The sequence below is a fragment of the Opisthorchis viverrini genome (genome assembly GCF_000715545.1).
Source record: "Opisthorchis viverrini unplaced genomic scaffold opera_v5_277, whole genome shotgun sequence".
Lineage (NCBI taxonomy): Eukaryota > Metazoa > Platyhelminthes > Trematoda > Opisthorchiida > Opisthorchiidae > Opisthorchis > Opisthorchis viverrini.
In genome coordinates, this window is record NW_008751928.1 from 316,952 (window position 1) to 343,694 (window position 26,743).

At 44.3% G+C, this 26,743-nt stretch overlaps 1 protein-coding gene across 1 annotated transcript in view; it reads left to right on the forward strand.

The window, feature by feature from the left end:
- Positions 1-5,323: 5,323 nt before the first annotated feature.
- Positions 5,324-26,743, forward strand: part of T265_09355 (hypothetical protein) — a gene marked incomplete at both ends in the record, with an annotated part of 31,742 nt that continues 10,322 nt past the window's right edge. The window contains 7 exons of the mRNA XM_009175396.1: positions 5,324-5,451; positions 11,167-11,264; positions 14,306-14,602; positions 14,795-15,020; positions 15,330-15,715; positions 18,326-18,739; positions 22,653-23,351. Coding sequence (XP_009173660.1) covers positions 5,373-5,451; positions 11,167-11,264; positions 14,306-14,602; positions 14,795-15,020; positions 15,330-15,715; positions 18,326-18,739; positions 22,653-23,351 — 2,199 coding nt within the window. The remainder of the gene's footprint in view (positions 5,452-11,166; positions 11,265-14,305; positions 14,603-14,794; positions 15,021-15,329; positions 15,716-18,325; positions 18,740-22,652; positions 23,352-26,743) is intronic.

Sequence of the window (26,743 nt, forward strand, 5' to 3'; positions counted from 1 at the left end):
AAAACCCAAACTATCCAATCTCCCCCAAACCCTTAAAGTTTCACTCCATTCTTGATATGGTGAATTCCATCTGTTTAAGAACCAAAATATGAAATCTCGGTTTGCGAAACTGCATAAGAGCAACGGGTTGTTTGTGCTTTCCTATGCTTTCATTGGTTCAGGCACATTTAACCCGAAAACGTTCGTATACTTCCGTTCGATGCACACGAGACTCCTAAAACACTGTATTGCTTACTGAGAACGAATGAAACGCCATTAAGTTGATGAGGTTGATCCCATCTTTTACTGATCCTGACCTGCATCGGATATGAATGATACACACAGAATAACGTAATAATTGTAGTGAACTCAATTACCATTAAGTTTTGATTCAGTCACGAGCAAAACAAAAATTAGTTCGTGTCGTTTGAATCTTAGCACGGAAATCTCCATTGTATGCGGTGGTAAACGGAGGTCTTTTGTAACACCCGATCAAAACATTTCCCCAACAAATCGTGCTCACATAAACTGGTAAGTAGAAAATCGAATGACAAAGGCTCGCCCATAGTCAGATGACGCAAAGCTGGTTGAGCACGATAATAAGAATTTGAGCTTTCCGTGTTCGGGGACCAGGACCACCAATTCCGTATGAAGCTCGGGAAAGAAACGTCCTAAATTGGGATATCTTGAATTGATGGAACCCACCTGGACCTTGTTTGCAATGAACAACCGAGAACGGCGGAAGCAGTGCACAGTGGTCAACGTCACTTTGGAGGGTTTTTTAATAATTTTTGTTGCCGCTGTTGAAAGACTCATGCTATATTTGGCCACGGCAGACGCACCTTAATCCTAGCTGAATGGATAGTTTATGATACACTTCAAGTGGATATGCTGAAGCAATCCTAGGAGCAGTTTTCTTTGCTGATTAACTTACAACACCGATTCAAATTTGTATGGTAATGTACCATCCAATCTCATGTGCATACCAGTGGTGCGGTGACCCATAAGGTCCTTGACATTCAGGCATTCACTATTTTCATGTGAATATATACTGTAAATTTTATAAGAATTTTGGAAAAACCAGTCGTTGGCTGATTCACTGAGAAACCTCAGCTGAATCGATAGGTTGTCTGAGGTTAGGTGAAGCTTACAGAAATTATGTTCGAACTCCGAAATCTTGTACACATATCAGTACATCTCCACTTGTAGTCGATGAACATTTGACATTCCTGTCCGCTAATGTCAATAACTCTATTAAAACGTCATTGAAAAGGGTTTGAACGCCGTCGTGAGTGTAACTCATTCAAACTCCAAGCGGACCATCCGAATAGTTCAAATTAATTCCCACTCCCAACCAGTCGCGGACGCTCACACATTTGTCAGTGTTGAGATTTGCCCTTCCTGGTTTTGTGACTGTGACATTGTCAAAGTTTTCTGGTTGCACTTTTATGTATTGATGGTGAGTTTGAACGTGATGCACAAACCACTTCTGACAACCTCTACCATCTTCCCAGAGAGTTTTGGTAAACAATCGTGACTTTATTGCTGGGTAACATTTCGCTTTTGACACAAAAGCTTCGTCAGGCCGAGTGAGTAAGTAAGTAGGTTGATTGAGCTTCAAGGCAGTCAGGGAACCAATCCGTGAGATTCCTTATGACTAGCAGACCTGATCAGTGCTGGGTGTTCAGTCTGATGTTCCTGTTGGTTGGTTAGTGGGGATGACCAACATTTACGATAGATTGGTTAGGGGGTTTTATCTCATGCTGAACCCGAATTTTTCGTCCTTGCTTTTTCAGTCTAGGACACCTTAATGGAAAATTCCTCCTGGGGTCGTTCACAGATTTCGTTCACCTGTGTTCGTCCAAGGGTGCTGGGACAATTAGTTTGGGGGATGGGGGTGGGGTGGTTAATTGGATCTAACTCTACTTGGATTTTGTACTTTTAGACTCAAACCATTGCGCTGGTAACTGCACACGGCCTCGTGTCATCTCTGCTGATCTAAGACCGCTCGCCACACGCTCGGTGTTAGCGTATTTGATGGATCGCCTTCCGGTTGATAGGACCAGGAACTGTGTATACAAAATAAAATGTAACGACCGTACGAAGGTTTATATAGGTCAGACAACCAGGGAATCGCACACCAGAATCGGTGAGAATAAGCGTTCCATTGACAGGCCAACGAGAAACGTAGATGAATACCAGGCGATAGTCAAAGATTCGGCAATGGCAGGGCATGCTCTATACACTGGGCGTAGGATAGATCTAAAATTTTTGGACATCCTGAGACAGGGTTTAGGATTCACACCACAGCGACTGGTGGCCGAGGCGGTGGAAATCGCCAAGCATCCCAGCGTGAATAAAATAGAGAGAGCAGAACTTGCAAACGTGTGGAAAGCGGTCTTAGATCAGCAGAGATGACACGAGGCCGTGTGCAGTTACCAGCGCAATGGTTTGAGTCTAAAAGTACAAAATCCAAGTAGAGTTAGATCCAATTAACCACCCCACCCCCATCCCCCAAACTAATTGTCCCAGCACCCTTGGACGAACACAGGTGAACGAAATCTGTGAACGACCCCAGGAGGAATTTTCCATTAAGGTGTCCTAGACTGAAAAAGCAAGGACGAAAAATTCGGGTTCAGCATGAGATAAAACCCCCTAACCAATCTATCGTAAATGTTGGTCATCCCCACTAACCAACCAACAGGAACATCAGACTGAACACCCAGCACTGATCAGGTCTGCTAGTCATAAGGAATCTCACGGATTGGTTCCCTGACTGCCTTGAAGCTCAATCAACCTACTTACTTACTCACTCGGCCTGACGAAGCTTTTGTGTCAATCCACCGACAGTTTAGGAAACCTCTCTGAAACGATGACTACCAATCGGTTCCAAACATTTTCCACTTGATTGAAAACTACCATCTTGCTGGTCAATCAGCCATCGAAATTATTAACCCAGTAGGACCGAATCCAAAACTCTTGGATAAGTTCATTCCAGATGTAATTCCTTCTTGGACCATCTAGTTACCTCTACAAACGGGAACTTTCATCCTCGAATTTGGACAGCTCCATATAGAATTGCGGATTGTTTTGTGTATAGATGCCACGCAGTAGTCGTGAGGTTACTGAAAGCAGGTCTGCCGTGAAAACCAAAGTTGTAGGCAGCTTAGCGTAGTTGTCGAAGCTGAGGAGTGTTTTTTGGGTTCTCAGATCGTAAAAAAGTGAACGTGGACTGATAACTTTGTGCATCCTCATGATATGAGACTTAGACAATCAGAGTGGATGATGACAGACTGTGAGGACTCGATGGGGCAAAGAGAGTGGTGGGACAGTGTAGGTGTGCTTACTAGTTTGGATATTTGCGACTATGTAGCAAGCTTTTTCCTTTCAGCCAAAGGCCATTTCTATTTCTAATTCACACTCACTCCAAGGAACCTGTGCACTTATCAGAATGTAACAGATCTCTGTTGGGTAGTTGTATCTCGAATAGATGGCAGACTTAATACCACCTGGTGAGCAATGCTATGGTGTGCCTACCGACAAGATGGGATCTCTCCAAAGAGGTATCCGCTGAAGACTTCCACCCTAAACATGATACACGTTGAATGAGACGACAACGACGTATGGTATAACGAGCCAAGGCGATAATGGTCCGATAAGCCTGCGAAGTAGGTTTGGATCAAGGTCCAAAATAGTTTGAAACAATCTGAGTCGTACATTAAAAACTGGAGAAGACGGCGGTTGTGTGAATATCACAACTTCCGTGTCTAACACGCATGATGCAAACGGTTAATAAGATTGATTTGCAACCTACAAAATCGTTCGTGTCCTCTTTATTGCATCAACCGTTTGCTGAACCCAACAGCACGTTATTCAGTCCCGTACCTTCATTCTGATCACACCAACATCCACTCGAAATCAACTCAAATCGAGTTAGCGGTACAGTTAACTTTCAAGAAGACGAAACGGTTTAAAATAGTACCCAGTTTATTTACAACTCCGTTGTCAATGGAGCGAGATAAATTGGCATGGCACGTTTAAAACGCATTTCTTGTCGAACAAACCGCAGTGAATTAATTTGTCTTCTTCCCTGACCTTCCTTAAGTTGATGTGCTGGACCTAAAAAATTTCATGACTACTTTTAACGAAGCTGTGGCAGCCGTTTATGGTTACTTGACCGGGAAATCTCTTTCTTCTTTGAAGGTTGGCTTTATCATTCATGTTCGACGAACAGAATGGATGAGTAGCCGAGACAGCTGTTCACATGAAGACGACGGTTTAATGTAACGATGGGTTCAATATGATCGGAGCAAGAACCGAGAAGTTACGCAGCATTGTTCATGGTCGCGGCTTCCATGAACGTTGGATTAGTGTGTACATTTCATCACTCACCGCAAGCTAAAACTAACTCTAGTCAGCAGTCTACTCTTGTCTGTGTAGCTACTTTCCCGGAGGATAAAACTCCCGATTATTGTCGAAGTACGTAGAGTTCCGGAGCCTTCTCTAATGCAGTTCACCGTTGAACTGGTCCAAAATGCTGCCTTGAAGTCAAAGGAAGGGAAGGATGCATCACAAAATGAGTTTAAGTGAGTCGTCAATGCAAGCGACAGTGATACCAGTCAATCTAACCCCCGCTTTGCCCGAGACCAGAGAATAATGTGAACACAATATCTACAAATCTATTAAGTTCCTACAGATACTGTCATTCTGACCGTTTGAGAAACTACTTTATCTTGAAACTGGTTTTTCAGTATTGCTTGAGACAGCTGAGATCTCTCCTCGAAATACGGCTGGAAACGGGCTTTCTTGCATGGCACCATCAAAGTCACTTAATAATTATTATTACGTCCCGGAATTGTCCTTTTTTAGGAAAAAAATTTGGTTACAGGTGGCATTATTCGACTGCATGCCAATGGCGCCATTCGTAGCCATCAATCGATTGTGTGTGGAAAAGTCGGTTCAAATTTAACGCTGATTGGCCCGTCCACAACCGGGTTATTTGCCCACCGTTCAGACGTACTGATCCGTATCTTGGACACCGGCAACCGGTAGAGTGAGGGTGGTGTAGAGGAGTAAGGCCCCAACCCCAAGACCGCATCCAGACGGCCCTGTTTGCCGGCTGTCCTACAATCCGGGTGTCGTAATCCGGGTTCAGTACCCTGCAACATGGGGTTGGTGAACACACTCTTCACCCTGATCCTCACGGGTCACCGATATTAGTGCGTCGGTATCTCCGGCGTGCGCTTGCGTGGGCATTTAGCTTCCATGCCCTGCATAGACAAACGTACACCGGGTTGATTGGGGGCAGACACACGGTAAATTGATTGGTATTAATCGTTTGCAGTTTGGTGCCACTGAACCTTCGTCAGTTCCGGCTGGATGCAGTGAGGAGCATGATACTGAGAAAGTTCAGTCGCCGGCGAATCTTGGTACTATGCATCGCCTTGGTGTTGCTCACCACTGTAGTTGATGGTAAGTTTCGGATAGACCTTTTTCAGTATTCTTTTCGACAACATTGAGGCGACCTAGTTATGTTGTTTACATTCATATGTGGAAGCGGTTAACGGTGTCTGATTTCCAAACGCCGCAGTATATTCTTGAAAGTAGTTTCATCTCATGCCTACGCATGACAGGGTATCTTAGAAGTTGTCGTATCCAGTGCGGTAAAGTTTATCCCATTCAGCATTGGACTGCATTCGATTTGTAAGTGAATTAACCTATGCCGTGGAAATTTTGTGAATTTATCAGAATGCACAGAAAACTAGACGGTACTTAATGATGAACCTTTCGCTGACACATTGGCTTAACGATCATATGGGGGTTGACAAACACTTGGGCAATGTAAAAAAGCTGAACCCTACATGGCGGAGTAAACCAGGTAAGTAATCATGCCTGAGTACTTTGGGGATGGCTAGATCAACATCGCATTACTGTGACTGGAAAAATGAGCGAAAGGTTGATAAAAAAACTTGGCAACTGATAGTTACAGTCAGGATTCTCGCTTGGCCCGATAACTGAAATGAGATGTTACGTTGACAGTTAAAGGCCGACAAATGATAGAATTTCAAAGATCTGTTCTTTCAGCGAGCGTGAACTCTAACAAGGGCCCATCCACTTATCGAAGCGGGGTTCGTCTACTGAAAGTTACCAAGCCCACATATTTCATATAGGCCTTTGGTATAACAGTTCATCTGGAATTCTTATGGCTCGGGAATACTTCACAGTTGGACACGGATCAAATGTGGATCCATGTAGGTAAATGTATCGGCACAGGCCAATTTAATTCCACATTACTCCTTCCCTCCCAGCACAGGTTCTAGACGGCATGTTACTAAGTGTTTACATAACCTTAAATATTTTACTTAGACCAGATATCGCATGGAGTCATATTCGCATCCGGTAAGCACCTTAGCCCTAATGAACGACGCTGCTCCTCTGGATTAGTTTGTATCAAAAACTGTTTTTGACGTTAACCGTGGAAGTCTTTAGGTACCGGTAGCGCGTCTCAGGCTACAATGATTTGATGGTGCGCATCCATAAACTCCACGTTTCTTTAGGCATTGTCGAAGGATCACTCCCTTTAGAAGGTGAGATTTACTGGACAGAAAAAACATTCTCTTTGTGTTCTGGGTAAAACACTTTTACAGTGCTGCTTAACGTTTTCCCTTTGAGAACAATCTTAATTTGGGAATGAGGCACAATTGACGCAGATCGATGGATCGAAATCTCGGATTGTGTTCAGTTACTGAATGTTCGTCATCCACTAAAAGTGAGCCACCAAACGTGCATTGCACGAAAGCGACTTTTATTGGTGTGAATAGGTGCTGCATTACCTGGGCTTGATAGATTTCAGTTTACCACCTACCTCCGAACAGGAGTGGAAAATTCGCTTTCCAAACCTTATTGCGAATGATCTATTGAGCCTTTTGATCACCGTGGCAGGCTTTCGTTGCTGGGACGTCTTTCATGACAACTTACTGATCCTCTCGGTGGTAGTAATGCACTGTGGACGCCACCGTCTTCAGAACACTACAGTATACTTATCTGTCTGGATTACACAATCGACATGGCTCCATAGCGTAAAACATACCGTTTGAGCAGTTGTCCACACAGTTACAGATAAAGAAGTTGCGTCGACGGATACGTTAACTGTAACCAATCTGGTAAGCAAAAGATGAGGTAAATTCATAATTTAGAAACGCTCGCATTGACTGTTACAGCTTTATCTGCGTAGAGTGCAGAGCATCGTGTTCTTTTCGATGAGTATGCTTTTTGTATGAGGTGTATTTATAACTATCATGCGTTGATTTATTAATTGTTTCCAAGGTCAGCGTTTCCGCTAGTGCTGTTATACGCCTGGTGTACTTTCCCAACAGTCGAGTGTGCAAGCCAATAGTCGGCATACCGTCATTGACTGCACAACGTTCTAGCAGTTCCGTTTGCTTAACTGATTATGTTACTTTCAAGCGGATTAATTCAGATTACGGCGAGTGACTTCTTTGAGTAGGAGTTTCACGGATGCGGACCTTGAAAGTAAATTTTATATCCACTGATCAACTGTCCGTACGAGAGATGTGGGTGAAATACAGGTTCTCTGGTTCTCGAGGACTCTTGGTAATGTTTACGTTCTCGTCCCATTACATCATCCTTGTGGTGGTGAGTCATTTGAATGATTGGTCCTGGTCATGGTGGTTTGGAAAGCTTCTGTTTAAGTAAGTGGGTCGATATGTTGGGGATTTTAAATCACTGTCCGGGCGGTAAACCGAAATTATGTTCGCTGCCCCATTTAAAAAATTACTTGAAGTCGTAAGTGTGGATTATCTACCCAGATAAATTGAATTCCAGGACACTTTTCTGAGGACCACACACTCAAATATTGATAAATGGGGACTTATAAACCCTTTGAAACCTGTTTCGAGGTCGAAGGTGAATAAAATCTGGATTTTGACCGACGTTTTGGAGTAACTTCTCGTAAACTTGCTCGAGAATCTATCCTCTTGCGTGCGCTCCAGTGTGCTGGCTTGAAGGCTTAGGCACTACCTACCATCCCACCACCTGAATTTAAAGACCGATTTGTAGTTTTAGTCAGGCATCACAAAAAAAAACTAACTCACCACACCAACTGTACAATGAAGATTGCTGCTGACTGCCCCTACTCATAGTATTAAGACGAATAAAAGACACACATCGTGGGATGCTAACACTCATTCCCCTCAGAAGTGATTTGTGAAAAGTGTAGACAAGACCGATCGTATGGCACTCAATGTTACCGTTACCTGTCTGCCAGTTCAGCTTCTTTGTAAATCCTTAGGTTTCGTGGCTGAGGATTGTGAGGAAAGTGTTAAAGTTTTCCATCCGTTGGATGGCTAATTTCAGCGATCAGCACAACACAGGTGAAGTTTAGCCCAAGGCAAATATCGCAGTGTCATGGACGACCACCTTCAACACACTTTCCTTTTCACGTTCATTGGATAGAACATTGGGATTTTTAACTGCATTCATACGATGAAAAATTTCCCCTATTTTAGCTGAACGTATCAGACGAGTCAAACGGCAGAATGAAGTCGAGCCATCGAATAGAGTAAGTCTCTATGCATCCAGTTTATTTTTACGATAACTTTAACTGGTGGTTCGAAATCCTGATGTAGTAAAGTAACGTTTGCTAGACAAATTCTTTTGCCATTCGTGGGACTGCAGTGCCTGAAATCGAATTAGAACAGCTGGTATGGTTCGTATGGGATTACCCGTTCAGTGGAGATTTTTCACATCGTTCTTTGTCTGTCGTAGTAATTTCGAGTAAAATCTCTATATTATTTCTTCAAGCGACTTTTATGGATTAGTAATATAAGTCTTTGAATGATTACAGTCATTTAGGGTCAACTCCTCTAGGTTACGTCTGAACGCAAGAGAATGGTTTACTTTGATGGATTTCATTTTATACCAGCAGCTACAACCACTGTACGACATGTACGCGGTTACTACAGCTGACAATGATGATGATGAAATATCCGTTAATACGAATGTGAGCTTTCCGCTGCCAAACTGATCCAGGGCACGATCTGGGTCAATCGATTATCGGTCAAGTGACTATTCAGTGACTGGGTCACGCTAAGCTAGTGTTCATAGGCCATGAGTTGGATGGATGGAAATTGGATGGATTTCTCTTCTATCTTGGTCCGCGCATCACTCTCAGCAGGTCATACCAGCTTATGCCAGTTAGCTCTGTTCCCTAAAGAGGATAGGCATTTTGGCATTGAGTGTATACAGTGAGGTTAACCGCATCGGCGTCATCTCTGAGCCGCAACACTTATGTGGGTAAACTTTGCGACCGAGGTTCAGTACAAATCCATCAACTTAGCTTGCAAGTAAGAGTTACAGATCTGCAGAATGCTCACAGACACGAGACGGACTGATCTGAACGGAAATGTAACACTGCGGCTGCCTGGAGTAACATTCGGTGAGAGGATTCGCGTTCCCTCAGGCAAATGAGGTGATAACAAGGCTGCAAAATGCATAAATGACTTGTTACTTTTGTGGGACCAATGCGGAATAGTAAGTGGTTACGAATACTGATGTACACAGTGACTGATTTCCTCCACTTTAAAAACGCTGCTGACTGGTTACAGAATGTTCGTAAGCTTGCTCTACGAAAGTATTTGGACTCGAATCTTTGAAAGACTTTCGGTACACCTGCGAAAGGTTGAAGGAATTTCAGCTTCCTTCATCAAGAACAAACATCTTCGGGAGATATCGATTTCTCCTTGGCCAACCTGTTTTTTCTTGGGAATTGTTAACAAGTAGAAGTCAATTGCGATGTGCCTGCACGGAAATTCAATCGATATGTTAGTATGTGCTGCGAATGTTCAATTCAGCTACGATGTGTGTTCCGGATACTCAACAGCTTTCAATTTATAACGAAAAAAGCTCCACGAGCCTGTCACCTCAGACAAGGCTCAATTTACGTTACTCGATGAATTCTGACTTATCCTGCGTTATGTTGCTATCAATCGCCATTCCAGTTTAGTGCGTATTTCAGTTATAAAGAGCGTTCCAGACCGCCATTTAGTCAAATAAGGACGCTTCATTTTATATACATAAAACTGTTCAGACTTCATTTTTTCTCTGAGTGCAACAGAAAGCATGTAGAACGAGAAATCCTACATGTTAGATGGGTACACAGTCTGTTTGGTACTCACCCAATGTTCTTTTCATTCCCAATGTTTTTGGCACCGACATTACGGTTTAGGGGAGTCAGATGGCCACAAGTGATGAACCCTATAGGCTTGTTACAAAAACAAAAACGAGGGAACCTCAGAGTTAGAGCAAATTAACTACATAACCATTTCCTGTCTAAATGAGAGCTAATCACAGTGCTGATCAACCGCTGATGACTAAACGATTAATGGTTGAATCACCAGCTGGAAGGCCGCGGGGTGTAAACTCTCGGAATTTCGTGAGATTCACGCTGTTGATGATTCCCAACAAGGATGAAACAGCTGTACAGTCCTTTCACTAACAGAGTGAAATCTCTGTTTAGTTGTAAGACTGATTTGCAATTATGGTTTTGACTGGCCTTCTACTGTGTCCGTTCAGGTGCAGCATCAGTGAAATTCAGGTAGAGGTGAAACAAGATGGCTTGTATGATGATGCCTGAACGAAGTTTTTTCAACTTTGTGGTAAGAGGTAACTGGGAGGAATGATCTCCATCAAGCACTGGTTCAAAGCGACCCACAGTCTACCAGAGAGCACTTCTGCCATCTAACTATGTGGTTTCTCCTTTGTATGATTAGCCAGTTGACAGTTTGTTGTGCGCAATATACTACGCCGAAGCCGATACACCCTGGACTGTTTGAAGCGTTAGATCAATTTCCCGATGCAGTAACAGACAGACAGATAGCAATTCAACTGCACCTTTCCGGTCTTATGGGTACCCTGATAAGATATGAAGTCTGAAAGGTAAAATCGGCCTTATTATTGTGCAAGTCAAAGATGACAACCAACCGAAACTTAAGTGTCTCGACTCCTTCCGGAACGTTGTCCCGATAGCTTACTTAACACTACTGAAATTCGTTTGATATTTTTACAGAATAAATTTCCAAAATTGTTGTTTTCGTTCGTTTCATTTTTAAGGTTAAAGGGCCGGCACCGTTCGGTGAAACAACCTTGCTGGAGAAGTTGGGCCACCAGGTCCACCAGGTCCCGGTGGTCTTCCTGGTCCAAAAGGTCCTGTTGGTTTGAAAGGTGCAAAAGGTGAACGGGGCGACACAGGTCGTGACGGAGATGAAGTAAGCTGCATCTATTACAGTACGGTTCGTGTTCCACATTCAAAACCAAAGAGTAATTGCATTTCTCGTTCTCTGGGACTATTTCTCACAAGGAAATTTTAACTCTGTGTAAGACATGGGCTATCCGCACAATAAGCTTTGTACTAATCCATGGTGAGGAATGTTTATTCTGGGCCTGGTTTTGAGCTTAGGGGCGGAACTGGCCGAAGCAGTTAGTTTATATTACATTTTGGAATTTCAAAGGCCCATAATCATGAGATCTTATAGTATTGCCGGACTGGTTTTGGAAACATGCACTGAAGTGGACAGTAGTAAGATAAGGCTTCATACTGACATTCGTTCCACTGTCGTTATTCTTCATTCGGTCTTCCATAACTTCGAGCTGGTGATTGAAAACGTTGATAACATATATTACTAGGATTGCTAAAGTAGGTAAACCATTTTTAAATTTCGAGTTGACTTGGATTCTTAGACCAGGCGGGATCACGTTGGGGGAATGGAAGCTGGACGTACTGTTTCATCCCCCAGGCGTAGGCACAGATAACTGGATACATGAAAGTCAACCACGTTATACGATTTTATATATGCGTTCCGAATTATCGGCAATGCGCTCTTCCATTAGGGGTATGCTATCAGGTTTCACTTGAACTCCTGGACGTTCACTGAGACGACCATAGCGGACCGGCATCAAAATTTTTAGGCAAAACGTGTATTGTCACTGCTACTAATCCGCTGAGATGAAGGACATAGATTAAGTTTCCAATGTGACGGGTTTTCCATAGATTAATTTCCAATGTGACGGGTTTTCCAGAAAAAACTAATAGATTTCGAAGGTATTGTTCGGTGGTCCGTACGAACCGACAACTGCACGAAAAACGTTTACTGGTCACGATGGTACATGGTATTTAATTGTAGCTAATAATAACAGTTAATAATCATATGGGTGATAGAATATTCATGCTCCAAATGGATTCAAGGTTGTCAATCTTGCAGCGCAGTAAGAGGGAGACGGATGTCAAACTGCAGCCGCCTACTGAGGACCGAGCTTGGTTCCTCGGAAGACTAATACCCGATACAATTTACTGAAACTGCCGAGTGTAATGCCTCCGAATGGAGTACTTTACGTAGTGAATAAAATTGGTATATTTTGAGAATCGAGGCCGTTGAATCGGTCTTTATCAATATAGACACCAGAATGGGCAACAACAAACCTAGTCCAGATATGAATGGATTCTTGATTGATTTTTTTAGTAAAGGGCCAAGTGCTTGAATGTACAGTGTGCGAGTTTGTACCAGTTGTTGTACAACTATCCTACTTATGAGTGACCACCTGGTGAAGACTCCGACATGGAACTTCGAGTGATTCGTAGGTTCGACAATCCCGAATATCAAAAGGAAGAGTTGGGTTCGAAATTCTACGGTACCATTTTCACAAGGGTAAGTAAATGTGTACAACAAACCACAGTTGTTCACGTTCGTAGCGTCAACAAGTTCACAGGTCTGTCACTGACCGGCACGGGGCAGTGTCAGCGCCGCACACCAAACAGTGGCGAGCGAAACAATGGCTCATTGGCATGGGTTGCGTCGTCCCCTGCGACGACAGTCTCGCGATTCTAATTGGTCGTGCGAAGCTCATGAGAAAACCAGTCAAGACAAGCTCAGCAAACGGGACATGAGCGCTGGTTGGTAGACCAGCTGCGCAGGTTCACACACAGACACATGTCAATACACGGGTGTCGACAGGGCGGCCCCTGCGGCAAGGTGAGTGACGGGTACAGACAAGCAAAGCAACAGGAGATCAAAAGTACATAGGCGGAGTAAGCAAATAAATGGTAGGAATCATCATAAGGTCAAGTTAGATTCAACACCATCTGTAAGTAAGACGAAAAATGTTCGTCCAATGTAGGTGAATGCTATAACCGGGTGCAATGTTCACTAACAATCCACTTGTGGATGGGAGGGGGTTCCAGGGTTTCATTAGGAATGTCAGGCAATTTCCTCTGAGTTACATGTTCCCCTGTTACTTTTCATTTAGGTAGTCATCATTCTTCAAGTTTTTTTGCAGAGCTGCCAGAATAATATGTTGGGTTTTCGCAATCGTTACCATCATCCAAACAACTTTTTTCCAGTGTACTATTCTTAGTGTTTCAGCTAGTTGAAGTTTACCTGTTACTGAGATGCCTTCCTATGGCGACTTCCTACTGGTTGACGACATCTCTAATTTCCTTTTTGGTATCGTCTGCAGACAGAATAGCAGCGTCTATGCAATCACAAATAGTAACAGAGGTTCGATAAATTGCATATCAGTGTGGTTTTCACTTGAGACTCATCTGAATCTCCCGTTTAGGGTGTTCTTCAAGCAAATTTGTTGCACCAAGCCGCCCCATAAACAACAGTTGCAAATTAATGTATCTGTCGAATTTTGTGCAATCTCGGTTGGGATATAGTACAAGATTGACGGAAACGCGGGGACCCTAGAAGGATGAAACAGAAGGGGTTTGAGCAGTATTGTGAACAGTTTCCTTTATTAACTCAACAGAGAGTTCTTATTGTAAGTGAATTCGGTCCACGCTGCAGTCAGTCTAGGCCGAGAAGCACTGCACAGGTGTTTGATCCTTGTTGGAAATCATAAGCAGTGCGTATCTCACGAATCATCAAAGCGATTCAAAGCCACGACATTCGGCCATGCACAGCTGATAAGTTGTGATTGGCTGGCACATAGACAGAACACAGCACCATTCATTCATTAATCAAGGAATTTCTGTCACGTGGTCACGTGTTGACTGGCTCCTAGACTAACAATTTCTTAGATGGAAGGTCCACTCTTCGTGTATGTCGTGTTCTATTATGTCATGGCAAAAATTAGCAGCTGTAAGAGCAAGAAAGTGACCATCCATCATCACAAAATTCCTCTTGAATTTGCAAAGTTTTATTAAAGTCATCCGTAATAAGTGAGTAGTCTATATAGAAGAAAGCAGGTGCTCTGGTAGAGGTATACTGTATTATATGCCCAACGATTGTTGTCGTATACTGTTTTCTAGGGTGCCCGTGGTGATCCTGGCGCGCCAGGTCCAATGGGACGTCCAGGACCGCGTGGGGACCCAGGACCCATGGGTCCACCTGGAACTCCTGGTCAAATCGGTCCTTCTGGTGCTGATGGCCCACCGGGTCCTCAAGGACTAATGGGACCGCAAGGTTTGCCCGGTCAGCCAGGTGAACCTGGACCAGTTGGAGGTCGTGGGTCTACCGGCGAAACTGGTTTACCGGGGCCCTCGGGCGATCCGGGTCGGCCCGGATTGGATGGACCACCTGGTGTTGATGGCGAACAAGGACCGCAGGTCAGTGTTGTGTACCTGTATGCCTGTTTGCTTCTGCGGTGTATTTTGTACACCTTAGCTCACTTACGAGTTTTTAACGGGGGACTTTTGTCCGCTGATTTCGAAGTAGGTTTTGCAAAGCACCTCTATGTGGCTGCGAAGGACACCAAAAACATGGCGTTTTCTGAACCTAAGTGTTTACATGTCTTACAGGGTCCCGAAGGAAAGGATGGCCGGCCAGGACCCAAAGGAGACACAGGATTCCGAGGGCCGGTAGGACCTGAGGGAATGCCTGGACCACGAGGTTCTACCGGTGCTCCAGGAATGCCAGGAGAACAAGGTGCAAAAGGTGCTGTTGGTGAAACCGGTCCACCAGGCAACCGTGGACTACCAGGCAATGCAGGTCAACCGGGAGGTATTGGATTGCAAGGGCCTCAGGGTGAGTTTATTTACCCATTATTGCAATTTAACACAATTCATCGGAGTCTCCATAAAATATGCTTTGTTTTAGAGCCAGATTGAAAGAATGGTGACCACCGGAATATACCTCTGTAACAGATAATCGGTGGGCCATTACACTTCATAGCTAATGACACTCCTAACGATGTGTAGAAGAGGGGAACGAGAATAATGATGATGTCGAAATTTTTCATTATTAGAAATAATGCCAATTTTCACACACCAATGTCCTGTTTGGAATGAAACGAAATTGTTAAACTAAAAAAGCTACTTGTCCTTACCCTTGAAGGTCCACCTGGGGCACCAGGAAAAGAGGGAATCATGGGGGCCCGTGGTATGCCTGGTCCCAAAGGTTCCACAGGTGCTATGGGTGCTTCAGGTTCTCCGGGAAGACCAGGAGTTGATGGACGACCTGGTCTCCCAGGTCCGCCAGGCAAGACTGGTTCACTTGGAAGGGCCGGTCCACGTGGAGAGCCAGGTCAGAGTGGCGTGGTTGGAAAACCAGGACGGACCGGTCCTGTTGGTTCCCCTGGTGAGAATGGACGGGATGGAACACCTGGCACCGTGGGCCAACCAGGACCTCGCGGCCCACCAGGCAAACCTGGCCAAAGCGGTCATCCAGGAGTGGCAGGAGCGGCTGGTCCACCAGGGCCTCAGGGTAACATCGGGCATCAGGTGAGTTCAACGTATACACTGTTTTGCAGAGCTCACGACAATAGGTACTTATTAGTTTTTTCTGAATTCCACGTTTGGCGAATTTTTCAAACAATATATAAGGGAGAACAAGTAATGCATGGCATGTACAGCATCCAAAGGGAATACCTGATGGTAATAAAATAAACCAGGAGTGTAACATCATAGAGGAATCTTTCGAGTCAGTGCATGTTTCGTCCAGTTTTTCTTGTAAGATTTTTGGTGATTTTTCGATGTTCAAACCCGTTCTGTGCCGCTCCTCAGAGTTATCTTGAACATGACTTCCTTGGTTAACTGCACATCCGAGTTTTGTTGCTTGACCTTTTTGACACGTCGATAACGGTGATTTTTTGCTTGGAAAACTGAACGCCGAAACGGCCTAAGCTAGGGAGATGCGCTCATATTCTCATCATGAGAAGCAATCATAGATGATCTATTTAGATTCCTGGGAATTGATTATCGCTCGCTCGGAAGTGGGCCTTGTATGATGAGTGATCAATACGGCCCCAACTCAATGCAGACCGAAAAGTTACTGAAGGAATACAGGTTGAGAATGCAAAACCAACTTCCTCATGACAGAAAGTGCACCATCGTTTTGCGCAAATTTCCCATGAAAGTATATAGATCAAGTGAAATGAGATGAGGTCCAATCTGATTGAGATTTTGGATTCTAGGGCCATGGACAATGTAAGTTTTGTCGAATCCTATTGGTCTGAGCAGAAAAATTTTGTCCACACTGTCGGTAATATTACAGATGAAGACGTTTTTATTTCAAAATATATACAAAGACATTTGTGGAAGATGTCCGTAAAATGCGGACTTTCCGTTTCATAAGCTCCGTACCTAAGGCCCCTTATCATTAAAGATTTGCTGAATTAGCCTCTTTGGTTCGGTATTCCAGCTTGCGCTCATTCAAGCCATTGAGTAGTACAGTGATTTACCACGTAAGGTAAACTGACAAGTCAAAGTGAGACCCCAAGTCTTTCAGTGATTCCGTCTATTGTGTAGAGTATTGAAGTAGTTTGAAAGCTTGACCATTCAGCTACTTTTATCCCGCGAGGTTGAGGGTTCAAGACTGGCTGGAGTTTTGTGAGATGTGCACTCATCACGATGGTTCCCAATAAGGATGAAACAGTTGTATAGTGCTCCTGGGCTTTTCAACAACATAGCTTGGCTCCACTGGCGGGAAGAAATATTCGTTAAAATTGTCAAATCTCTTCACGATACCAACAAGTCTGGATGCCTAGCTGTGTGTCCGAAAAAGAGGACTAACACACACGACTTACTGAAACACCCAATGACTTTCTCTGTGACGTGTTTAGGTTACACGCGTGTCGATAAGCGCACTTAGTGGATAGCACGACTTCCGTGAAGCACTGTTTACTAGTCGATCCAGCCATGTACCGTGCATTCAGAAACTTGCGGGCTAGTCTGAGACTACCGTGGTTTTACTGACTGGTCGTCTTACATTCTGTTTTCCTATGGAACTAGCCCTGGATTTTGTTTCGTTTTACCCCTTTCAACGCGTATTGTGATGAAGTAGATTGAACAACATGGGTGTATCCTGTGACATCTTTCTTCGTACAGCCATGTTCAAATAGTGTAGCGTCTTGCCTGTTTGACTATTACCAACCGTATTCATTTCATTTGCTTCGTTGACCACATTTTTGTCTGCCCTACACTTATAGTGGCCTTCAACAACATGCCATATTTTCCTGTTTTCCGACTTTTACCCATTTGTCTCTCCTCTCAACGAAAGCGAAGATGGCTCTGTAGCAGCAAAGGTGCAAAACCCGAACGCCTCTGAGTGGACTTTGAAGCAAAGGCAGTAAACGCCAGTTTGAACTCATTTGTATGTCAGCAACTATTGCCGACACTTTCAGTTTCAACCTTGCTTCATTCTTTCCGAAAAAGACCGCATTCATCCAGTCACACTACCTTTGCTCAGCAACACATACTGAGTACTAATCAGCAAACATCTAAGGTAGAATATCGAATAATGCGATCCAATCGGTTAGAAATGTACCGATGTCAGCAGTACGAGACTCTCTTAGTATCGTACGTTCACATGAATGAAACCGTTCTGGCTCCAGAAGACACTTATGTGCAAACAGATCAAAAGTAGCAAACGATCTCATTCACTATTGGCGCATGAGAGTTGAGTTTGTGTGAATCGGTTCAAAGAACACTGATACGATTAGGAACTGGCCGGATATCGAAAAAAAAACGACCAAGAGGTACTGATGAGTGCGTCAAGCCACAAATCCATGATCCATTAAACGGGACTGTTTCGCACGATATCGATTTTTTTTTGTAATGTGAGTGTTTATTCCAAATAGAAACCAGCGCAGCAATGACAATAGTGTGTTTCGTTGATGCTCTTTGTCCGGATTGGTTAAGTATCTGTATCTAATTGTCCATTATTCGCGGGCCCAAAATCCTAGAGTTGTACTATATATGTGTATACGTAATCCGAAACATCTTGCCTTGGTAGGGAAAAAGGTAAGCCGAAAGAACTCGCTTTCTGCACGTTGCTTTTGGAGTGTAAGTTGCTTATTGGATGTGTTCTCCGAATACCTTTAAAATGTAAAGGGTCCCCAAGGAGAGCGTGGTCTTCCGGGGCCTGCTGGTCCCGCTGGCGTCAAAGGTGAAAAGGGAATGAGGGGTTATCCTGGAGACGCTGGTGCGGCTGGAGATGCTGGAGCTACCGGACCACAAGGTAAACCAGGTCCAATGGGCGAAAGAGGAGGAGTTGGACCTGTTGGGAACGTTGGCGCCCCTGGACAAATTGGCATCCGTGGAGCCGTCGGGGCCCCTGGAGATCCTGGAAAAGATGGTCAACCAGGCACTAACGGTTCTGATGGTGAAGCTGGAGTACCCGGTCAACCTGGACCTCAAGGTCCAATGGGACAAGCTGGCCCTCCCGGCCCACGTGGAGGCCCTGGTGAACCGGGCGAGAAAGGCAATATGGGTCCCATAGGGATTCCCGGAAGAATGGGTGTCATGGTAATTTTTCACATTTCTATTTTAACTGAACTCACCTCTGTTATTTCCTTATGCGGTGAAGCTGGTTCCAAACAAATAATGCTACATTCAGCGTTATATGCACAGATTAAGTTGGGCAGTTGATTGTACGAGCAAACAGAAATTTAATCCAGCTTATGTGCATATGAGGAGGAATACTCCGGTATCTTGATTACGAATAAGGCGTCATTTTAGCAAAACATTTGAGTGATATTCACTGTTGTCTCCCATAAACACCAGCTTAATATGCCACTGACTGTTCAAAGCAACACGCGTACAATTTGGATGTTCAAGAAGGAAATAAGGTTGCTGCAGCTTGGGTCTATCTGATGGACCCCAAGAAATTTGAAACTGGTAATGGGCTATTCAGAGTTATCATCGACGTTATGATTAGTGTCAAACGGAACAAAATATATAGCCCTGTCTATTGCCTTATACATGACAGCTTCTCAATACATTTGTTAGGATTATCTGGAAAGAAACCCGAAACCCCAGGGCAACTAAACACTACAATCAACATGCAGCTGACCTAGTCGATGTCCTGGGCAAGTTATCATCCAACTTTGAATTTGAAAAGTAATCCACCGCTGTACACACAGGGATTCGATGCACATCACAACAGAAGCTGACCTTTGGTCTTTAGTCTCAGGTGTACACTTACTATTAACAATGCAACCAGAAACACCTGTATAAGACGGTCAACGAATAACAATACAATACAACCGCTATTATGTGATAAGTCACTTAAAAATATGCTACCGAACCGAGCGGAAAAAAATAGGCTAATACTGTGAAAAAGTGCCTAACAGAACAGTGCTCAGGGAAAACTGCATAAACTAGAAAGAAAACGCTTCCGTTTGACAATAAACAAATACACCCTGGCCGTCAATCTAAACATACGGTTTCTACATCGAATATTTTATCTCACGTGCTACGTATTAAGGTTCTGCACAAATCCGTTTATTCTAATGTGCCCAAGCATACGGTGACTGTCTTCCCATTGAAAAATCAAAAAACCTCGATTGTCATAAATGCAGATGTATATACTTTGTACATCCTGTCCCGTTTGCGAATTTCAAGGGAGGACACTTGGAAGCGCTCTAACAGGGTAGATTCGGTTCAACTATTTCGTGTATCTCATCAGCTGTTTGCATGTATCCAGAATAAATGGCAGGAATTCATGTCGTACAGACATGTAGGGCAGTGAAAAAATTGTACACAGCTAAGATTGAACTGCCTCAGTAGTTAAGTAACAAACTCAATATAGGTTCATTGTTCGAGCACAATCTCTACACCTCGAATTCTCCTAACTAGTCTTGGACGACGTGGCAGTACCTCAGCACTCGTGCTTCCTTCGGCTGACATGGCAGTTATGCACCGAAAGGATGTTACGTGTAAACGATTATCACTGTTTTTTCATTATGTAGACAGGAAATAGATGAATTCCATGCTCTCATGGAATATCTGTTAAATGAGTTAGGTTGGGGCAAAGCAACCCGTTTAGGCTCGGTAGAAACTAGCTGGACAGCAGTCAGAGCAGAATCGTGGATACACAACAACTATCAATCAAAAGTATCTCTGACAATAGGTCACCAAAGCTGACATGTAATGCGGACTGAATGCAGGTTTCTGTGCTGCCTGAACAAATTGAGACCGGTTGGGTGGATGCTCGCTAGTATAACGCGGCAAGATTAGTTGGTGATTAGTTGGTTAGCGAAATACACTCAATTGCAAACAAATTTGGTTTCGCGAGAGACTCACCTGGAATCCAGCTAAATCTTCCGTTTGTGATGTTTCCAGGCAACTGAATGTGCCGCACCAGGTCTCCTCATGTTTCAGTTGCTACTATATTTGAGATGTCGCGATATATATATATATATTCGTAATACCTGGAAACATCACAAACAAGAGATTCAGCTGGGTTTCTGGTGAGTCTCTCGCGAAACTGAACTTGTTTGCAAATAAGTGTATTTCGCCAACTTCGTGCGATTTGGTTTTAGTTAGAACATAAGGTTGACGGAAACTCGGGGACTGCGCCTACCTGGTGAGCCCCAAGAAGTGCGAAGCCGGTCGTGGGCTGTCGACGGATTTTCATCAACCGTATCAGTAGTTCATTACGAATATAATAATTTGGTTGTTCAGGGAAAGTCAAAACGTTCAAAGACCTGTGTATAGAGGCACAATCGCTTCCATATTTAAATGGAACATAAAACAAGATAGCAGTATGTGGTTGCCGGATATCGCTTTATTTGGCCGCTGTGCTACACATTACCCATAGAGTTGTCCCAAAGTGAAAGAACCAAATCAAGGCTGACCAAATGACGCGTCTTCTCATGGTAAACTCCTTCCCAGAAGAGACGAGTTCAAAAGCCTGATCGTTTCACGCGTTCTGTTTACATCAATCTGTTTTACAAGCTTCCCATACATATTACATGAATGCTTCGACATAACATGACGGAAATATGGGACTACAAAGAGACGTTTGAAGCTTTCAAAACTTTCCCAATCACTCAGCGCTCGAGCTAGAATTTTTGTTCATCAGGACTTCCTGACCTGATGTCTGTTGGTCTTCATTACCTATACAGCAGCAATGAGGATGTCATCCGAACAGATCTTTCACGACAGTGCATCAAAATTTCGGTATAACAAATGTTTGGGCCATCTGACGACCCAGTATGATGAAAAAATTTGGAATAAGCTTGGCTTTCATGTTTCAGAATGTGGTAGCGGCAGGAGTGGAGATCTGAGACATAAATAAATATTTTATATACGACCTTATTGAGAAGATCGTTCGGCTGTAGGAAAAAGCACGCGGCTGTCTGTACAATTGTCCTACTCAGAAGAGATCACATCTCATAAATCCACTTTCTACCGGTCCCCTACGTCTTTTCATTAATTATGTTTCTACGGTAGAATAGTTCTTCAATCCCTTCGTCTATGTTCATCATGTGGAAGAGTAGCTTACTCCCTAAAAACCTCCCTTGCAGCTGTGAGTGTGCCCCTAATTTCAGCCTTCAATTTGCATAGTGAATCTTGATTTTTTCGCAAAGCTAGTAATCGATATTACAAAGTACTATTGCATTCTCCAAATAACTGCTTCGGTTCTGATTCAAACTGATTTCCTTACCATCGCCTCATTCCACTTTGAAGTCCACGTAAAATGTACGCGAGTTTTATTTGAATACGTCCTGCAAGAGTAATTTCCGTTTTTTGTCACTTTTGGCTGCTTGTGATAGACATTTTTATGGCAACGACTTTAGTTTTTGAGAAAGCGGATCTTGGAAGCGCAGCTTCATGAAATGGTCTCTGGTGCCTCTCAGGAGAGTAGTATCACACTTTAGGACCACCTGACCTTCGACTATTTTGAGAGTTTCCTGTCACATGGTTGTAAAACAGTCACAGTTGATCGGTGAAATAATAGCCAAACGTTGGCCAGAACGATAAGTTAGAATGCCAGGAAACAACAACCTTTCCCGTCTTCTTAAAGACTAACTACTGGTTCATATCCTGAATGAATATTCAAATACACTCGCGATTATCCACATTATTTCGGCTTACCTAAACACCACAAGTGAGTTTTTGCCTTTCATTTTATAAAACTGTATGTCCAGTTTCCCTTATTTGGAGGGTAGCTGTGACCAAATAGGAAGGGAACGGTCTCACAATCTGCCCCGAGATACAAGTACATTTCCGACTTCTCAATACTTTGTTCCACACAGTCTGATCTTTACGGTAGTAAATCACATCAAGGCAGACAAGAAACGGACTGCCCCATGTTCCGAGTTGACTCAGAGTAACAATCTATTCAAACTCGTTTTTAGATTTTGCAACTTGCTGGAACTGAATTTTTGTACTTGATTGTGATTATCCCGATTGAATCGATCATTTTTTTTAGGGAATACCTGGTGCACCAGGACAACCTGGTCCAGATGGAGCACCCGGCCCCAGAGGTGACCGAGGCATTTCCGGGATCAATGGACTACCAGGTCAGGATGGACAACCGGGACCTCAGGGACTGCGTGGACCCCGGGGAGCGCCCGGCATTATTCAAATTCTGGCTACCAGTCAAGCACTTATGATTGGTTCTCCCGGTGATATGGGTGAAGTAGGAGTGACTGGAGAACCTGGAATACCCGGTTTAGATGGACAAGAAGGTCCGTCAGGTCCACCAGGAGCTGTCGGAATTTCAGGCAAACGCGGACCAGCAGGTCCTCCTGGAGCACCTGGAATTCCTGGAAAAAGTGGAGCACCTGGTTCTCCTGGGTCTCCTGGCAGCACAGGTCCAGTCGGCATTCAAGGACCTCCTGGAATTCCTGGTCCCGTGGGCGCACCAGGAGAGACTGGTCTAGTAGGACCCCAAGGATTGCCTGGACGGCAAGGATCGCAAGGTGTCTTGGGTAAATCAGGTCTTCCTGGAGCGCAAGGAGAACCCGGTATTCAAGGTAAACCCGGAAACATTGGACCGGTTGGACCACCCGGTGTCCCAGGCAAAGACGGGGAGTCTGGTGATCCTGGACTTCCTGGAGCAGCGGGCGAAATAGGTGAAGTTGGGAGTCCTGGTGCTCCTGGTCGAGATGGTATTGCTGGAGCAATGGTAAGCTAACAAACCGACCAATCCCAGCTCCTACTTTTGTTACCATCAATCTTTTTTCATTACTAATCTACAGAGCGTTACGAAAGGCCTGGTGTCATCTTTTATCATGACCGAATTTAATAAGTTTATTCCCTAAACTTCTGAGACAATCGATGGTGAAATGTTTAGAGCCAGTGTGCAGCTGTTTCACCCCTACTGAGAATCATTATCATTACGAATCCCACGGACTCCAGGGAGTTGTGAAACTGCGACCCCCCGACTAATGGTTCAGCCAGGAAATTGAATTTTGTCGGCATCATCTCACTTAAAACTGGGTTGTGCTGGTCGCTGTTTTCTACGAACTTTAGGTCTAGACAGCCAGCTTCTACTTTCTGTTCAGTTACACCACAGCGCGATATCGGCATGATGTATTATCGCGTTCGGCCTAAACAAAACGTGCTACGGTCAAGTGGGAGAAACTTGACCCCATTGAGCTGATTAGTGTTCAAGTGGACCAAGAGGTTTGGCCTAAGTCAGGATTTCAGTGATAGAGAAGATGTTACTGGTGATTTCCAGTGCTGGCTGATTCTATCAATGGGAAGAAAGGCGTAATAACAAATCACTACGATCCCACGGACTCCAGGGAGTTGTGAAACTGCGACCCCCCGACTAATGGTTCAGCCAGGAAATTGAATTTTGTCGGCATCATCTCACTTAAAACTGGGTTGTGCTGGTCGCTGTTTTCTACGAACTTTAGGTTTAGACAGCCAGCTTCTACTTTCTGTTCAGTTACACCACAGCGCGATATCGGCATGATGTATTATCGCGTTCGGCCTAAACAAAACGTGCTACGGTCAAGTGGGAGAAACTTGACCCCATTGAGCTGATTAGTGTTCAAGTGGACCAAGAGGTTTGGCCTAAGTCAGGATTTCAGTGATAGAGAAGATGTTACTGGTGATTTCCAGTGCTGGCTGATTCTATCAATGGGAAGAAAGGCGTAATAACAATACAGAAGTAAGGCTCGCAGAAGATCTGGAGACTGCGTTTTCGACTACGTTTGTGGCATGAACAGAAGCTAAATGAACTGTTAGTCGTACGGATTTGGTGGAGCTTCGGCTCCAACTGCGGTCCTTTTGAGTCTATGACCCCAAATCCTTCATACTTTCCAGGACGACTGACTTATCGTTGCTGAACAAAAGTCAGGAAGTAAATTTTGTCTACACGATTTATTTGTATACGAAATGATGACAAATCCCAAGCAATTATTTTTGTGTCTACAAAAAAGTGAGATATCGATCGATATCTGTTTTTTGAACCCTTAGTTATCGAACATCGAGTGTTAACTCTTGGTTCTGTCGGTCAGTTCTTTCCCCACATACTATTAAATATCATCATCATCATCATCATCATCATCATCATCGCCAGCAGCAACATCAGTGTTGGTACTGATGGCTCATTGCCGTACAACCATAAGGTTCGTCTAATTATATTTAAAGTCCTACAGTGAAAAGAAGAGAAAAAGAGTGAGTGAGCGAGGGGACTTAGTGATGGCCTATGTCAAGAATTCTTAGTTGTCTAGACCTTGAAACACTCAATCAGACAGTCAGGAAAGAAACCCTCAGCACGAAAGCCACTGACATCAATTAGCCACCATTTCTTGCAATGTCTCCAGTCAAGCACAGGCATAATCAGGGGGACCCCTTCCTGGAAGGCGTACAACACCAACAGCACTCAAACGCTTCGTGATTTCTTTCGCACCCCTCTGCTAAGTCATAAGTTGTTCTCATCGTGGTTTGCGCCTTCCTGAAGGAGGTACGGAGAACAACACTCGTCTTGGTAGACGGTGTTTCGGCATGCGTAGCACATGACCAAGTTATCGTAGTCTGTGATACTGGGTATTTCCCGCGATTGAAGTACCTGCCGCACAACCAAATACCCGCTTTATAATCATCTCGTTACTAACACACGGATGCCGTCCAAAACCAGTCACACTTCTGAGGCGTTGGTGGTCAAAAGCCTGAAGACGCCTAACATCATCTGTCCTCAGAGGCCATGTCTCGCACCCATACAGCAACACAGCCCTTACTGTAGCATGGTACACGCGACCCTTAAGACGCCACAAGTGACGCAGCTTAGCCTTTGAGATTCTTGTACTGACTTCATCAGACACCTTTCTGTCAGAGTTAATACGACTACCGAGGTATGTAGAGTTTTCCACGATCTCCAGTGATTCTCCTTGAATTTTAAGGGATATGTTCGCGGACGGCACGTTCTGAAGCATGACTTTGCACTTTGAAGGTGCAAGGCGTATGCCAAAAGATGGTATGGTGGTGATTAGTCGATTCATAGGGCTTGTGCTTCGCTTTGGTTTTCCAGATGAGGGCGATGTCATCTGCGTACTCCAAATCGACAAGGCTCTCACCAACTACAATTTGAACACCGGGGTTTTTAGGACCTTCAAGCGTTCGCCTCACTATTTCATCAATGATGAAGTTGAGCAGAAACGGAGAGAGCGTACATCCTTGTCTGACACCACTTTTCGTAAGGACGCTTTTGGATAGCTCACCATACGCTCTCACCCGCCCAGAAGTATGTGAATATAGGGATCGGATCATGTTTACAAACTTCTGGGGCATACCCTGTTGAGTAACTGTAGTTAACTGCACTAACAGATTCAGAGAATCAAGTGCACCTTTGAAGCCAAGGAATACCAAGATTGTGGATCGCATGTACATATGGTGTTGTCCTAACACCTGAAGGATTGTGAAGACGTGGTCAACGCAGCCTCTGTCTGGGCGAAACCCCGCATAATTTTCATGAGTCAAGATTTCGCATGCCACCATAGGGTGAGGAAGAACCAGTGACTCCAGAAGCCTTGTCACAACAGACGTCAAACTGACACCTCTGTGGTTACTCCATTCACTGCGAGTCCCAGTTGTCTGGGACGGTCTCTTTCTCCCAGATAGACCCAAATAGACTAGACAGACACTGATTGAGGAGCCCACCACCATCCTCGAACAGAGTAGGTGGAAGGTGGTCAGGATCAGCAGCACGATGACGTTTGAGTAGAGAAATACATTCGGACACTTTTGAGACTGAAGTTGGGTCCATATTCACGGTCCATCTTTCTGCTGAAGGCTGAAATTATGGATTAGAGGTAGAAGGTGGCCAGTTGAATTGCTCTTCGGAGTACTGTGCCCAGTAGTCCGAACGTTTTGCTCTGCTGCATATCAGGGAGCGCCGGGTGGAGTTGTGGTGGCGGTCAGCTGGAATCTGTCGCCGGGTCTCCAACAAAGACACGGTCCTATCAGAGATCTAATGTTTGGATGAGGTTGGCTGGGTTATACCTTAAACAGACGTTTTGGCTTTGAATAGCGCTTTGGATATCTTTTCCCAGTGACCGATTATATCCG